This window comes from Rhineura floridana, chromosome 9 (assembly GCF_030035675.1).
Source record: "Rhineura floridana isolate rRhiFlo1 chromosome 9, rRhiFlo1.hap2, whole genome shotgun sequence".
In the NCBI taxonomy this organism is placed as follows: Eukaryota; Metazoa; Chordata; class Lepidosauria; order Squamata; family Rhineuridae; genus Rhineura; species Rhineura floridana.
In genome coordinates, this window is record NC_084488.1 from 39,976,497 (window position 1) to 39,993,293 (window position 16,797).

The window sequence follows — 16,797 nt, forward strand, 5'->3', positions numbered from 1 at the left end:
GCCCTTTGGTATGTATGTACAAATCCCAAAGGATCAACAGCAATTTCTAACTGCATGAGTTCTATGTCCACATTTGCAAAGCTCACTTAACTCCACTTGACTTATGTTGCATGTGCTTGCTCTCTCTGTGTTGTGGGCCTGTGCCTGTGTCATTTTGTGCTTTCAGATAGTGGTGGGTGTGCTCACAAACGTGCTGCCATGTCTGTCAAATTAACAGCCGTGAAGAGAGTTCAGAGTTCTCCAAACCTTTTGACAGCAGGTATTAACTCTTCAGCATGGAGTGCCACACTTCAATGCCATTGTGTTGTGTTTCATTCAGTGTTAGAGCCGAATATCATGGTTAGTGATGAATGTGAATGCTGACCCGCACAACTGTTGTTATGAAATGTATGTGTTCTCACGACATAATCTTAGGCTGTGTCCATGTGGGAGCCTCCTCCACATTTTAGGTTGTGTCATTGAGAACTAAACTGGAAGCACACATGTCTTAAGCTGAACCACGGCTTATCTGGGTTCAGCCCCAGAACTTATTTTCCATGCCGCAGCTATGTGAAATACTAGCTTTTTGGAGGTATCCAACCAATTCTTACTGAAATCCATGGGTTTTTGTGGTTTCTCCCCTCCCCTTTTGAGGGAGGGAAATCATTTGAGCCCGCGCTCCGGCTCACATGTTCTGTAAAGTGCAGAGGGAGGTATGGGACATGCATCCACTCCTCCATATGCATGGATGCCATTGGTAGTATATGAACAACGACACAGCAATATTAAGTAAGACTAAGATGACGATACTGTTTAGTTTGTTTTATTTTCTCACTGTGGTTGCCCGGCTAGAAATAAACTGGTTGAAATCCCTTGGGGTGGGGAGAGCACTACAATCTTCTCTATAAAACAGCAGTGCAAGTGTCCCATAATGCCAGTGAGTTAATCACAAGATATATGAACACTCGGCTAAATTTTTATTGGAAGATGTTTTCGTGCATCATCAACAAATTGGAAGCAATGTAGCATTTACAATATTCTGAGTACACTTTAGAATGTTGGTTTGAAAAGTCTTCCCTTTGCTTTTAGGGGGAAAAGGGGTTTCAGAAATTAATGAGTTTGGCCATTAAAGTTCCTCATGAGTTAGGTTTTGCTAAGTCAGTGCAGCTCTCTGTTTTTAAATGCTTACAATATCAAAGTGATAGGACCTATGTCTGTCTTAATGATTTTTGGCCATTTTGTCATAAATGCTTAAAAGCAGCTTTTTGAAGAAAGCCCAAGGAAGTGAAGAAAGTATGTTTAGATGACAACTATTGTTACCCTGTTCAGGTCATTCATTATATACAAATTAATTATATGAGATAATCTATCATACCTAGACAAATATCCATTAACAGAAACGGATCTCAATAAATTTCTAGCTATGTTTGTATTGTTAACTTTACATTTAAGATAACTCTTAAGAAAAGCCTTTGTTATATTTTTATATTCAATTCCAATAGCTTTTATAGCTTGAAAAGGAAGAATAGCATTGTTTAATTTATATCTAATAAAGCAGTTATAAAACAAAATACAGAAGAACTACAGTACCACTGAAGTCTTCAGAAAGTAGGAGTTAGTGGAGCCATAAGCATTGATCTACCTGTGTTCCAGTCTCTAGATTTGTGAATAGGTAGCAGAAGGGAAGTGAAATTTCAGTTAATTAATGCATATTTTATAACTCTTTTCTAAGAAGGCAACAGGAAATTTGTAAAGGGGGTAAATCTGTTTCTGCCTCATGGAAGTATGCTCTTTTCAATCTACAACAATTGGCATTTTCTGCTTTAGATATTAACTTCATAGAGTGGTTCCTCTAAAATTGTCTACAAAATTATTTGTATTGCATTTAAAACACACTTGTGCATAATTGCACAAGCTGGAATAGGTCCAGAGGAGGGCAACAAGGATGAACTGGTAACTGGAAACAATGCCCTTTGATAAGAGACTGAAAGAACTGAGCATATTCAGCCTTCAGAAGAAAAGACTGTGGGGAGATATAACTCTCCTCAAGTACTTGAAAGGTTGCCACACAGTGGAAAGCCAGGATATCTTCTCGATCATCCCAGAGTGCAGGACATGGAATAATGGGCTCAAATTACAAGAAGCTAGATTTTGGGTCAGGAAAAACTTTCTAACTGTTAGAGCAGTACCTAGGGAGATGGTGGGCTTTCCAAAACTGAAGTCATTCAGCAGGCAGCTGGACAGCCACCTGTCGGGTATGCTTTAACTTGGATTCCTGCATTGAGCAGGGGGTTGGACTTGATGGCCTCTAGGCTCTTTTCAACTCTACTAGTCTGTGATAATTAATCAAAGACTAATGATGGAGCAGGGTTTTCAATCAAATTCTATGCGAAAAGACACCATGGCAGAGGTCTATTGATAAGGTCACAGGCAGTGTTGCTGACAGTAGAAGCAACCTCAGGATGTTTTCCACTAAATTATCCCAAATACATTTAGTTTATTGCCTTGAGATTTGAATAGTTTTACTATTTACTATCTCTTAAAAGAAATAATTAAGAACACAAGCTAACCTGGCAAGTACATATAAGCCAAATTCTTCTGGTCCGTTCATATGTGTATGATCCTAGCTTGTTAATAAAGCATAGTTTACACTATCTTAAGGAGGCATTGTTGTAATTATGTCCTGACCAGAGTGGAAAGAGGACATGACTCTGTGGGTCATTCCTGCAGTGCTGAACTATGGTTTAGTGTTGCATCCAAACAGAGCCAGTGTGAAATTGGAGCAAGAGTGCTGTTGTATTTGGCTTGCTCACTCTTGTTTTGGGCCACGTTACATAATGAAAGTTAGAAGGAGCTTTGGCTAAGCAGATAAAGCCTAATGAGCTACCCAACCTGATGTTGTGCATATCTACTTAGTAGAATTTACTTCAAAGTTCAGTAGTGCTTAGTTCCAAGTTAAATATGCTTAAGAATAGAGTCTATTTTAGAAGAAAGATCCTTGGTTACATATGCTGGAGTAGTAGAACCATTAAAGTGTGAGTGCCAATAATTTGTGATAAGTGAATTACCCCATGTCTCACAGATATAAGTGCATAGTATGAATGCTAGCAGTATTTCCCACATACTAACTTTTATTTGTTTTTTTTAGGACTTGATTCTCAATCACCAGATTCAGGTAAATACAATTTTCTTTGAGGCTAAATATAATAATATTGCTGGTGAGTGGAATGAAAAAGGCATATGTTTATTTTTACAAACCTTACTAATTTTAATGTCTCTAAATCTTGAACTAGAGACTTTTTGTCCATGTGAAAGGCTTTCCATTACATTTTGCTGACTTTTATTTAATGGACAATAGCTCAATTTTTGCTCTGCTCTTAGTGGCTTGCTTAAATCCAGACCACTCACCACAAAAGACTCTACGTTGCATACCAACATGTCTATGTAATTTAGAACAGAAAGTGCTTGCTATCTTTTTCAATTAGGAAGTTGAAGGAAAAGAGAGGAAATTAGACTTATCAGTGTAGCAGCTTTATTGTAAGCTAAGAGGACCAGTGAGTCCCTTGTTAACTGCAAGCTGATCCAAATTATACCTCATCCAGCAGTATAGTAATAACCTGTTATTTCTGGTGTAAGGTTACAGTCTGTAAAATTATCCATGCTTATCTCCAGTGGCACCTTAAGATCTCCTCTTAAAACATTGCAGGCATAGAGATTCTACAATTTCCCTGGACAGGGTTGGCTCCAAAGGGCAGTCAGGTGGGGCCCTGGCCGAGGGCCCTGCGGCCCACAGAGGCCCCTGAAGAGCTCCACATTATGGTGGGGGAATAGCGCTCCCCTTCCGTGGCGATCACAGGGAGGGAGCTGCCTGCCCACCTGCTCACCCACTCAGCCTCCCTCCCCCCACCCGCTCAGCCTCCCTCCCCCCACCTGCTCAGCTTGCTCGCTCGCCCACCCTCCCCCTGCCCCCCACCCACTCGCTCGCCCAACCTCCCGCCCAACCAACCTCCCGTTCCTCCACCTGCCTGGTAGGGAGGTGGGGCATGCATGTGTGCAGGTGCCAGGGCCCAGGGCAGGCTGGTGCCGCCCTGTCCCTGGATAATCTTTTGGATAGTTTCATTGTTTCTAGAGTTAGGGACTTTTCCCATCTCTCTAAAGGGAGCTGTATATTCATCCTTTGGGTCTCCTCTCTATATATTTCTTCCTCTCTCTAAGTCACTGTTTTCCAAACATCTGATAACTAAGGCACACTTCACTCTTACCTCCAAACCATAGCTCAGTAATAGAGCACAAGCTTTGCATGCAAAAGGTCCTAGGTTCAAACGTCAGTGTTTGCAAATAAGGCTGTAAAGATTCCAGTCTGAAAGCTGCTGCCAGTTGATGTAGACAATACTGAACTAGATGGATCAATTATCTGACTCAACAGAAGCAGCTTCCTATGTTTCCATGAAAAGACAAGATTTAAATATAAAAATAAAAGCTGTGCAATGCTAGTATAAATATGACATAAGCTAAATCTGTTTTGCTCCAAATTGAATCAGTTGCTCAAGGATGGGACCAGGCATCATGAATGCCTCAGAACTGCCACAAAAAATAGCAGCCTCATAATGTTCCCCTATAACATCTAGGAATACTCAACATATGACATGTCATTGTGCTGCAAGTTTTCCCCACTTCACATCACTTCTGGCTGTAGTTGCTTTTGGAACTCATATATCCCATGTTGCATTGGTTGCCAGTTTGTTTCCAGGTGGAATGCAAGGTGCTCACACTAGTGTTTAAAACCCTAAATGACTTAGGCCCCAAATATCTGAAAGACTACCTCTTTCCCTACAGAGGTTATCGGGCATTAAGATCAGCAGAGGGGCCTTCTTGGTACTTCCACTGCCCTCAAAAGTTTGGCATGGCGGTGGCGACCCAGGAGAGGGTATTCTCTGTGGCAGTCCCAAATTGTGGAATTCCCCCCCCCACAGAGATGCATCATAGAATCATAGAATAGTAGAGTTGGAAGGGGCCTATAAGGCCATCAAGTCCAATCCCCTGCGCAATGTAGGAATCCAAATCAAAGCATTCCCGACAGATGAATGTCCAGCTGCCTCTTGAATGCCTCCAGTGTTGGAGAGCTCACTACCTCTCTAGGTAATTGATTCCATTGTCGTATGGCTCTAACAGTTAGGAAGTTTTTCCTGATGTCCAGTCGAAATCTGGCTTCCTGCAACTTGAGCCCATTGTTCCGTATCCTGCACTCTGGGATGATCGACAAGAGATCCCGGCCTTCCTCTATGTGACAACCTTTCATGTACTTGAAGAGTGCTATCATATCTCCCCTCAGTCTTCTTTTCTCCAGGCTAAACATGCCCAGTTCTTTCAGTCTCTCCTCATAGGGCTTTGTTTCCAGTCCCCTGATGATCCTTGTTGTCCTCCTCTGAACCTGTTCCAGTTTGTCGGCATCATTCTTGAAGTGTGGACACCAGAACTGGACACAGTACTCAAGATGAGGCCTAACCAGTGCTGAATAAAGGGGAACTAATACTTTACGCGATTTGGAAACTATACTTCTGTTACTGCAGCCTGATATAGCATTTGCCTTTTTTGCAGCCATATCACACTGTTGGCTCGTATTCAGTTTGTGATCAGTGACAATTCCAAGATCCTTCTCACATGTCGTATTGCTGAGCCAAGTATCCCCCTTCTTATAACTGTGCATTTGGTTCCTTTTTCCTAAGTGTAGAACTTTGCACTTATCCCTTTTGAATTTCATTCTGTTGTTTTCAGCCCAATGCTCCATCCTATCAAGGTCCCTTTGAATTTTGTTTCTGTCTTCCATGGTATTAGCTATGCCCCCCAATTTTGTATCATCTACAAATTTGATAAGCATGCTCTGTACCTCCTCATTCAAGTCATTAATAAAAATGTTGAAGAGCACTGGGCCCAGGACCGAGCCCTGTGGTACTCCACTTGTTACTTCTGTCCAGTTTGAGAAAGAACCATTGATAAGCACTCTTTGAGGACGATTCTGGAGCCAACTGTGGATCCACCTGATAGTTGTTCCATCCAGCCCACATTTAGGTAGCTTGCTAATCAGAATATCATGTGACACTTTGTCAAAAGCTTTGCTGAATTCAAGGTATATTATGTCCACAGCATTCCCACAGTCTACAAGGTTACCCAATCAAAAAATGAGATAAAATTAGTTTGGCAGGATTTGTTTTTCATAAATCCATGTTGGGTCATAGTAATCACTGCATTGTTTTCAAGGTGCTTACAGATTGACTGCTTCATAATCTGCTTCAGAGTTTTTCCAGGGATTGATGTTAGGCTGACTGGTCTGTAGTTCCTCAGTTCCTCCTTTTTTGCCTTTTTTGAAGATAGGGACAACATTAGCTCTCCTCCAGTCATCTGGCACTTCACCGGTCCTCCATGATTTAGCAAAGCCCAGCCTCCAAGAGGTCTTCTGTATCTTTAAAAGTTGTGCAGGGGGAAGGGAGAATTCCACCTTGTGGTTTTTCCCATTACAGTGTTGCAAGAACACCTGCACTTGGCTGACTTTCTCTTTTCCTAAAGATACAGGATCAGTCTCAGGCCCTGAACCTGGGAACCCTACTAGCAGAAGGAGTCATGGGGCTGCCATTTTTGCTGGAATCCACACGGCTTGTTTTTGACATCTACCTGACTCATACAAATGGAATCTCCATGCAATTCCAGCCTGGCCACGAGCCTGGTGCACCTCTGAAGTAATTCATGGCAGATATATATAAGAACTAGACCAAATATGACAAATTAGTACATAGCATGAGCAAAGACGGAAGGAGTCAGAGGCAGTATGTTTCTGAAAACCAGTTGCTGGAAGCCTCAGGAGGGGAGAGTGTTCTTGCACTCAGGTCCTGCTTGCGGGCTTTCCCCAGGCACCTGGTTGGCCACTGTGAGAACAGGATGCTGGACTAGATGGGCCACTGGCCTGATCCAGCAGGCTCTTCTTATGTTCTTATGATCTGAGTATCTGAAAATATCTGAGTTTTTTAAAGTGTTAATTATGTGATCTATATCCTATTTTTCCTCACAAGAGCTAAAAGCCATCCATGAAATTTGCCTCATTTTATCCACACTACTACTTTGAGGGATAGGTTTGGCTGAGGGGTAATGATTTGCTCAACGTCACTTAGTTAAGCTGCATGATTCAGGGGTGATTGAAACCTGGTTTTCCCACCTCCCAGGCAAATATCTTAGTAGATGCATTATATTTACAGTGCAATCCTATAATATCTACTCAGAAGTAAGTCCCATTGAATTCAGTGGGTTAATTGGGTAAAGGATTGCAGCTTTAAGAGAGAGTTATAAAGGAAAGTAATCACCAGCTGACCTTTTTATATATTAAAAAAGCACCTTCTTGAAAACTAGGCAAAGGTGGGAACTCATCATTGCTTCTACTGGCTTCCCAAGATGTTGTTGTGCCTAACTTTTTCTAGACCCTGTACAAATATTTATTATTTATTTTAAAAACAGTGTCTGCTCACAGGCTTACATTCTAGTAGACATGATACAAAAGGGGGAAGAGGATGGAGAGGGAACAGGAAAATGAGCACATTCAGGCACTGTTTCTTCATCAAGTCACATCAGTGACCAGGTGGAATGACCAGTGAGGTAGACAGTTCTGGGAGAGGAAGACTTCAATTGCAATTGGTCCCAGCTGATCAGATGGAGTGGGCCCACACCTGTCCCCAATCTCCCTCTGCTGCAGCCAGGTGGAATGGCTGCTAATAGTATGAATGCACCCTTTGTTGCTGACTCACATGCATCCCTTAGACTTCTTTCACATTTATGTCAGCATCTATATTATGTTGACTCCAACTGCTGTAAAGCTTATTTTAGTTAAACAACATAATCAGAGCAAATCTTTATCAGAAATAAATTTGCTTGGATTTCTTTTTGCATAAAAGGTTGGAGATCATTTAACAATGGAAGTAGAGACACACTGAATGGAGACACTAGCAGTTCCTCTCTTGCAGCAAAAGGCTTTCGAAGTGTTCGACCAAATCTACAAGAAAAGAAGTCATCAGCTCAGGTAAAATGGCAGATATGCACATTCACCTTTCAAGATTATGTGAAGTTCTAAAACTGAATACTGTGATTTCACAAAATAAGTAGAGACCATTTTCTGGCATTACTTGTATCTGCTTGTAGTATTATCTCTGTTTTGGCTATACATACAATTGTTATACTCTTTTGGATGCACAGCTGTTGCTTCACTTGTGCATTGAATTCCTGTCAAGTCATAAAGCACAGCTACGCAATGTTCATTGTTTGTTCACCGCCCTGAGAGCTATTCTGCTAAGGGCGGTATATAAATTGAAATAATAAATAAATAAATAAATAAAATATATCCTTGGTGTTACTGCCCTTAGTTCTCAAATAATATACCTAATATTTCATGTTTCAAAAATATTTATTCTTTATTGGTAAAAGAATTACCAGATTATCATTTGTTAGAGGTACTCTAATTAGCAGAACTGCAACACAGTTTAATACTAGTACCACAAACTATGGAGTTTGATTTAATTTAGAAACATTTATCCATTTTTTCAAATGATTTAAAATGCTTCTTCTGCCCCCCCCTTGTTTCTATTATTGTAGACAGAAATGTTAAAAGCACTGACACTTATTTATTTAACAAAATTAATATACTTCTTGATTGTTAAAAAATATATAATTGGATCCAATAGACAATCTTGTTAGTTTTATCTCTGCAGTTCGAAGGTTGCAGTTCTGATAACCAGCAGTATTGATTTGGGGGTATGTGTGAAATGCTTCTTATTAATAGGTCAGTATTGACCTCACAACGGTTTCTGAATTAATATATGCATCATGGCTTTTGAAATATCAAAATTAAATGTTATAATCTGGAATGACAAAGTATGCTGAGGTCTCATTCAAAATCTTTGATGATATTGGCTAGATTTGTATCACGTCTTAATTCAGTTTACTTTTCTGCTAACGTTTTGCTTTCTCTCTTTCTCCTGTAATATTTATTTTGTTGTGTGGATGCTTTTGGCAAATAAGGCACCCCCACTTCCTCCTAGGAAAGAGAGTCTTAATAGAACTGAAATAACTAAACCCAAGAAGAGTGAAATTAACTCCCTGTTCATAACAAACAAACAAACAAACAAATCTCCTGATGCTGACTACCGTACTAACAAGGAGTTTCTTCGGAGGGCAGTTTATTCTAAAATATCTAACACTAGTGTGTCTTACACACAAAAAATCACTAAGCCACTGGCCTCTGTTTACAGCACAAAAATAATAGCTGGCATTAGAACTACTGTTCGCCAAGGCCACAAGCAACCATCTCAAAAACGTAGAGTTTCTGCCCTGAAATTAACTCGGGCAAGAAATGCATCTAGTAGTGTTCCTTGTCATATACAGCAGCAGCCTGTGCCTGTTGAAGCATCGGCAACTCCACCAAGGCCTGTCTCACCTGCCTGTAACCCAGTGCTTGAGATACACAAAGCATCTCTTTCCATTCAGATAGCTCCCATCTCTGATAATAAAGCAGCGCCTGAAAGCCAACAACATCCACCTAGGCTTTCTCCAGACACTTCAAAGATACCTTCAGACAATATGCAACAAGGGTCTGCAGTTCCTTCTGCACAGTCCACAGAATGCAATGTGGTATATTACGTTTCTTTCTCTCTCTTTTTATTTTAGATCTTTCCTATGTCACTTAACCTTTTTCTCTTATAGTATACTCACCTGGCTCTGAGTAGTGGCTACAGTTCCTGGGTAAAACTACCTGTGATCATATTGAAAACAATATTGCTATTTATTTTTTATTGGATTTGAAATAAGTTTTTGGCTGCCTCAGTCCATGGAGAGAGAAAAGGAGCATGTGATGTCTATTAAGTGAGCACCTTATTGCTTGTGTCCTAGGTATTGGAAACATACGTTCTATAGGAACTGCAGTTTGAATCACAATGCTTGGAGGTATCGTACTCTGTAAATGGAGTATCCAGGATCCAAAGGACCATGTGTGCTGTTCTATGTGTGCATGATTTTATTTTTACTTATCCCTTCCTACCACAGCCACACACACCCTAAAAACCTGTCTCCAAAGGTTAGGAGACCCTACGGTGTGGTATTACATTGAGTGCAAGAGGCTGACCAAGAAAATCAGTCCCTTCTCTCCCACACCTATGTGCACTGTGCACACAAAAGTACTTTACACACATACACAGACCTACCATTATGCATCCATTTTGCTTCCTTGATAAGAACACTGTGATCTTACTTCACAGGTGAAATAGTTGAGTTCCTCTTTAACTGCATCAAAAGCACAAAATGCGGATGTGCAAGATGCTCATCTGTATGCTTACAGTTCTCTGTAACATCCAAATCCAGCCTAACATGGATCACAGCTTATCTAAGCCTCCATAGAATTAATAAAGGAAGGATAATGAATTGTATGTATGCACTTTGAATGGCTAGGGGAATTGGGTGTTAATTACATCTTGAGTGAGTCTCTTCACACTTCATCTGAGGCTTCTCTGATGGCCATGCTGCTTAGAGACTGCTGCTTAAATCACAAGACTGAACAAGCTCCTGGGGGGGTCACTCTGTGAATGGGAGGGGATGCCCATCTGACATAAGCCTAACTAAAAGCCAGAAAATGTACTGGTTGGACAGCAGATGGAGTAGTTAAATTTTATTTTGCAGAGGAGGGCAGCTAATTCAGCCTGCACTTGAAGTCTATAAGGCAAAAGTAGTGGGACAGTTGCTTTATGGAGCATAGCTCTGGAGTATTGCTGATTTACAGAGGATTGAATCTGTCCAAAACCAATGCATCAGAACAAATTTTTCAAGTACTAAATGGTACACCATCTTCCCTGCTACAAGCTGAAACAAATTTGCCAAAGCTGACTTCACTTATTAACAATAAGATGTTAGTCTACTGGATTAAGATGGTTTATGGAGAGAGTCAGAATCTCTCAAATCTAGCATTGATTAGCCTCTCAGATAGTGGTTGGATTATATCATTATAAGATGATATCAGTAGGATTTTCAGTTGAATTCCTATTAATGCAAGGGAGGAAAAAAGGAACAGATTTGGTGAGGCAACATATAATGGATCTAGACTTTCATGACCTGCTGGCAGACATTAATACCCAAAGAACAGGCTCCCTATACCCAAGATGGGATGTTAGTTCTCTACCCTTATATATAATAAAATTAACTGATCCAAAATATCAGAGAGCAATTATCTTGCCAAGAATGAACAGCTTTCCCTCAGCGCTTACCATGGGATGATTCAGAAGGATCCCCTTGGGAGAATGCTGGTGCCAGTGTGGACAATCAGCTGTGGAGACCTTGGAGCACAGAAATGATTGGGGGGGGGAAATGGATTGGAGTGGAGAGGATATTTTAGTCGTCTTGCTGACAAGCCAGATCCATCAGATTATTTTTGATCTAGCCAGTTTTTTGGTAGCCTTTCTGGCTATTAAAAGAGAATGGGCTGAATCTTATATCACTGACTACCAACGTGATTCTCAGCAATGAAAGTGGGGAGGTAAAACTGCAAATAGTGAGCTAAGAGTATCACACTAAATTATAGTCATAGGCAAGATTTTTTTTTGTTATGTTTTACTGTCTTTTAGCTTTGTCAAAGCATGGAGGTTTCAAAAGTCCTGTTTTTGTACAATTGATGGCCCTTGGCTAATAAATAAAGACTTTGACTTTGACTAAAAGCAGGATCATTTTATAAGTCCAGCCATTCTGCTATCTTCAGTAAGTTTTATTACTTTTATTGCAAAAAGAAAGGAAAAGAAAGTTGAAGGCCCAATTAAGATTGACTCTTATACACCCAAGTGACCAGTCCCAAGCTCTTTTCAAATCTATGAAGATCTCTTATAGAGCCCTCTTAATTCAAAAGAAAGCCGACTTTGCCGAAGCCCACTGGCAGCGGCTAGCCCGCACGGCCTCTGACAGACATGAGCGTCTGTTTTGGAATTTAGTTAAATCTGGGATGGGTGCGTTAAACCCCCAAGATGTACATCGAATTCCGACACCAGCCTGGCATGCCCATTTCCAAAGGCTTTATTGCCCAGCGATAGCCTCCAATGACCATTCATTGGATGTCGATATTTCAAAAGCGCCTCTGTGGCCCCCAGTCACGCCAAAAGAAATCAGTATCCTCATTGATTCTTTGAAGAATGGTAAATCCCCAGGAGAAGATTTTCTCCCCCCCCCCCCGAATTATTCAAGCAATTCCCGGACTGGTGGACCCTATTCTTGGCAAGCCTTTTCTCTAGGATTAATGACTCTGGCATTATTCCTGATGGGTGGAGGCGCAATATTATCGTACCAATTTATAAAAACAATGATCCCTCTAAACCCTCCAACTATCGCCCGATCAGCCTACTAAATGTGGCTTCCAAGCTTTATAGTAAATTCTTACTCCAAAAGTTGGAAGAATGGGTGGAGACTAACCAGCTCATACATCCCGAACAGGTGGGCTTCAGAAAAGGATCTTCTCCGATTGACCATTGTCTAACCCTGTACTTCCTGGCAAAAAAGAGTATAATTGGACCCACACAACATCTATATGCTGCATTCGTTGATTTGGCAGCAGCCTTCGACTCTGTCGATAGGAATGCTCTTTGGTTAAAACTTTATAATCTAAACATAGATCGCCGTCTTCTCTATCTCATCAGGGCCCTATACACTAATACTAATGCTATGGTTAGAGTAAGCCAAAGTGGAGACATGACGAGCCCGATAGTAATAGGGAGGGGCGTTAAACAAGGCTGCCTCTTAGCCCCCCTTCTCTTCAATCTATTTATTAATAACATCATATCTGACCTCTCCGGTCCACAATACTTTCCACCATCTATCGGCCACAGGAAGGTGTCCGTGTTGTTTTATGCGGACGACATGGTCCTCCTGTCTTTAGTCCCAATTGGCTTAAGAAAATTAATGAGAAACTTACAGACACTCTGTACAAAGGAAAAGCTAGAAATCAATTACCAAAAAACAAAAGTTTTAGTTTTTGGTAAGAGATTTGAAGGACATCGTTGATCAATGGCAGACCATCAGTTGGAGCAATGTCGGTTATATAAGTATCTGGGAATATACTTTGCGGACACTCTTTCTTGGAAAAGACACCAGCAACACATAAAATTAACAGCCATAAAAACTGCAGGAGCAATTCTAAAGTTCTATCGCTCTGTAGGAGGTAACTTAATTCCTCCGGCTCTAAAAATCTTCCAATCTAAAGTAATTCCTCAGGTCTTATACGGCGCATCAATTTGGGGTTGGGACAAGGAAACTGTTTTGTCCTTAGAGACTATTCAAACAAATTTCCTCAGGCGTTTACTATCCCTCCCTCCAGGAACATCAGCAGCCATCTTACGTGCTGAGACTGGCCTTCCTCCCCTGGGAGCGCATATTCATCTTGCCCTTTTGAAGTTCTCAAAACTAGCTGGAAGGTCGCCGGGCAAGGAACTATTGAATTTGTGCCTAAACCACCCCTTCTCCTCTAATCTTTGGGGTCCTAAATTAGAAGAACTATTATCTAGTTATCATATAACTCCTCAGGTTTTTATATCATTACCACCTAATCAAAAATTACGTGAGATTGTTTTCCGCCACTCTGAGTATTTGGATAACTTAACACTAACTAACTCTAGAGTGGCCCCATGGTATGGGAAGTTTAAGACCGGTCATTATCTCTCCCCATACCTCACGTATCCTTTTCCCAAAAGCCTCAGGCATGCGTTCACTGCACTACGCTTCTTCTCCCTAATGCAGACAGAGAGGGACGAATCCTCGGAATTCCAAAAGATCAAAGACGATGTCCCTGTGGATATAATAAGGAGGAGGACATTCCTCATATACTGCTTCATTGCACAATTTATCAGGACCCCAGAACTATGTTCCTCAAGAAGCTTTTAGATGAATCTGAATCTCTTACAGAAGTGGGGAAAGTAATTTCCTTAATGTCTGATTCAAATTTGGACGTGACACATAAGGTATCCCTGTTTGTGTTAGCAGCTTTGAAACTACGAGCTAATTTTATTCTGAATCTTAATAACAGCTGCCGTTCAAGTCTGTCTTAGTTTTAAATTTTAGACGCTGTACAATCAGCATAGATTCTCATTGCCTTATGATGTTTTAAATTTTCCTTTATAGAATTTATTTTAAACTCAGTTATAAATTTTAACATGGTAAGTTTGTTGTACATGATATATTAATTAATTTTGTGTTGGCCTTTGGCCCTGCAATTTAAATAAACTATGAACTTTTATTGCACCCTTTGGTGTACAGAGTACTTTACAAAATGCAAACAGTGTGGTTTGTCTAATGGAAAAATTCATCATAAAGAGTCCAACTCCAAAAAATAAAATCCTTAGATGAGTGATGTATCAGAGGAGGAGGAGTAACAGTATGGTCGTTGTTTCTTTCTGACCGAATGACTCGACAGATGCCACTGTTAGATTGAGATGATATGGAGAGGAGGCCGTTTAATGTTTGTGAGCCAAGAAATACAACTGTCTCACAGGGTTGATATGAGGATTATTAATATAATTGTTTTAGGATCTGCATTGGTTATACACCACCCTGAAATCAGGTCTCATCAACGGTGCTATAGAAACGTGTTAAGTTAAAAAAAAAAAAACCAGTTATCCTAAATCATTATATAGATGAAGCTATGGGAAAGGTAAACTATTCTTATGGCTATATTAATATTAGTACAGCTATTTTTATTAATCAAAAGAAAAGCTGACAGTTGGTAGGGCAGTCTTGAATCCACAGAATCAAAACATAAAAGGCAGTGATCCAAAGAACTGTTCAACCTGTTCTGTGTGCCCAAGGGGGAGCATTAAACTGGCAGAGTTAAAAAATAAAAATAGACCTGGCTCGACATAGCAAACAACTTTGGAAGCTGACTTCAGTTTCAAAAATAAAGTCCAAATCCCATAGAACAGTTTGGATCCCAGCCAAGATGGAAGATGGAGGCAACCAAAGCATATATGCCAATCTGCAGAGGGGCTTTTAAATGAGCAAGGGGTGATTAGTTTGGACAGAAAGCGGAGCCGGGCATTCTTCAACATTCTGCCACTCCTCTGAGAAACTGGAATAAGTAAAAATGGTACATTAGGTGGCTGAAAAAGCAAGTGGGCATATTTTTACTTGAATCTCCTGGAGATTTGCATTCCGGTAAAGAGCTACTTTTAGTAGCCTTTAAATGTCACCAGCTTTTGTAAAAACATTTCTTTTGGCAATCTCTTGATTTAAAAAAGGCCCAGCTCATGTTTGCCCAAGAAAGAGGGAAAGAAACATATCTGACTCAGGTGCCTTATTTGCCTCCCTGCTTTTATTGTATGGTGTGGAATTGATTTCAAGTCTGTGGGCCCAAGATGGCCTATAAAACTCATGGATCTCACTGCAGTCTCACATAGGAGCCACTGACATTTTTTTTCTTCACTTCTTGGTACCATTATGGATTAGCCATTTTGGTAAGCAGATAGATAGGGAGTTCCAACACTTTACCCCAAAAAGCTCAGAATATGTATATTATGTTAATCTGTGATGACGTGCTCACATCCTCACAAAATAAAGGCAACTTACAATTTCTGATAAAATAGGCTTAAGTAGCTATACTACCAAACTAAAGGCAAAGTCCACTAAGAAATTCTATAGAACTATCATTTATTTCAGTGGGATGCTTATAGGAGAATTTACTGAATTCCACACAATTTCAGTAAAATCAAGTAAGTTTCTCAAGGTCATCCATCCAGTCATTGACTTGGCCCTAATTAAACCTTAAGCTTTCCATTTTTAAATTGCATTGACAAGTGCGTCAGAATATCTACTAAGTACCTGATATTTTTGCATATTGGTTTGGGTCAAAGGTATTGCAGTGGGAGTCAGCACCAACCCTACCTCAGGTAGCTGATTTTGAGTGTCACGAAAGGGCAGCAAATGATTTGTTATTTTAATTTACTGTATTTTTACTGAAAAGGCAAGTTGCTTGTGGCAATTTCTCAAGTGTCAAAATAACTTGACTACAAAGCCCACTGACCAGAAGGGGGGTGCCATTTGCTGTACTGCCTCAGGCACCGTCCAACATCTTTTGGGCCAGCCCTGATAGAAGTTATTGGTAGACTCGCAGTGAAGTTTGAGAGAAAATACCTGAATGTAGTTTTGGTTCCCATCCTTTAGCTTATTAACAGCTGTTTAACCCTCTAATAGAAGTTTTAGACTGTGTCTCCGGTATGTAATGCACTGATGGGAATTTAATTGAGTTTTCTGTGGATTTATTTTAATAACAAGATTAGACACCTTTTGCCAGACAGATCTAAGGAAAGTTCAACGTGTCAATTGAGTGAAAACAAAGAATTGAATTAATTACCCCTTTGGTTTAAATGTTTTTATAGGAAAGGGACAAATATGAGGCATGCTATATATCTTCGTAAAAAGGGAAAACAAAACATATTTCAGACTTACAGTTTTGAGAGAAATTTGAAAGCGCATAAATTGAATCCTAATGAGGAGCCTGTTCATGTTCTAGGTCAGTGCACAGACAAGACTGCATGTGCTTCCAAGTGGAAAGTGCCCTGTGTAGTTGTACATAAGGATATGCCCTTATCCTTGCACCAAGGAGTGTGTCAACAGCATGAACCATTGCTGGTTAATATGTATATGATAGTTTAAATGCCACTTTATCTATCTACAGCAATTTAAGGTGTGCTTTCATGTTTAGGGGAAACCACATGTGTGGAGGATGCAGTATATTTGCATGCAGAGGTGTGTAGCTGAGGCAGTGTT

The 16,797-nt window shown here is 40.3% G+C and overlaps 1 protein-coding gene across 9 annotated transcripts in view; it reads left to right on the plus strand.

Annotated features, from left to right (window-relative positions):
* The window catches only part of SORBS2 (sorbin and SH3 domain containing 2), a 128,058-nt gene that overhangs the window by 4,544 nt on the left and 106,717 nt on the right, over positions 1-16,797 (plus strand). For all 9 annotated transcript variants that reach the window (XM_061585106.1, XM_061585107.1, XM_061585112.1 and 6 more), the window contains exons 2-4: positions 167-259; positions 3,128-3,154; positions 7,917-8,041. In XM_061585106.1, the coding sequence (XP_061441090.1) occupies positions 167-259; positions 3,128-3,154; positions 7,917-8,041 (245 nt within the window). The remainder of the gene's footprint in view (positions 1-166; positions 260-3,127; positions 3,155-7,916; positions 8,042-16,797) is intronic.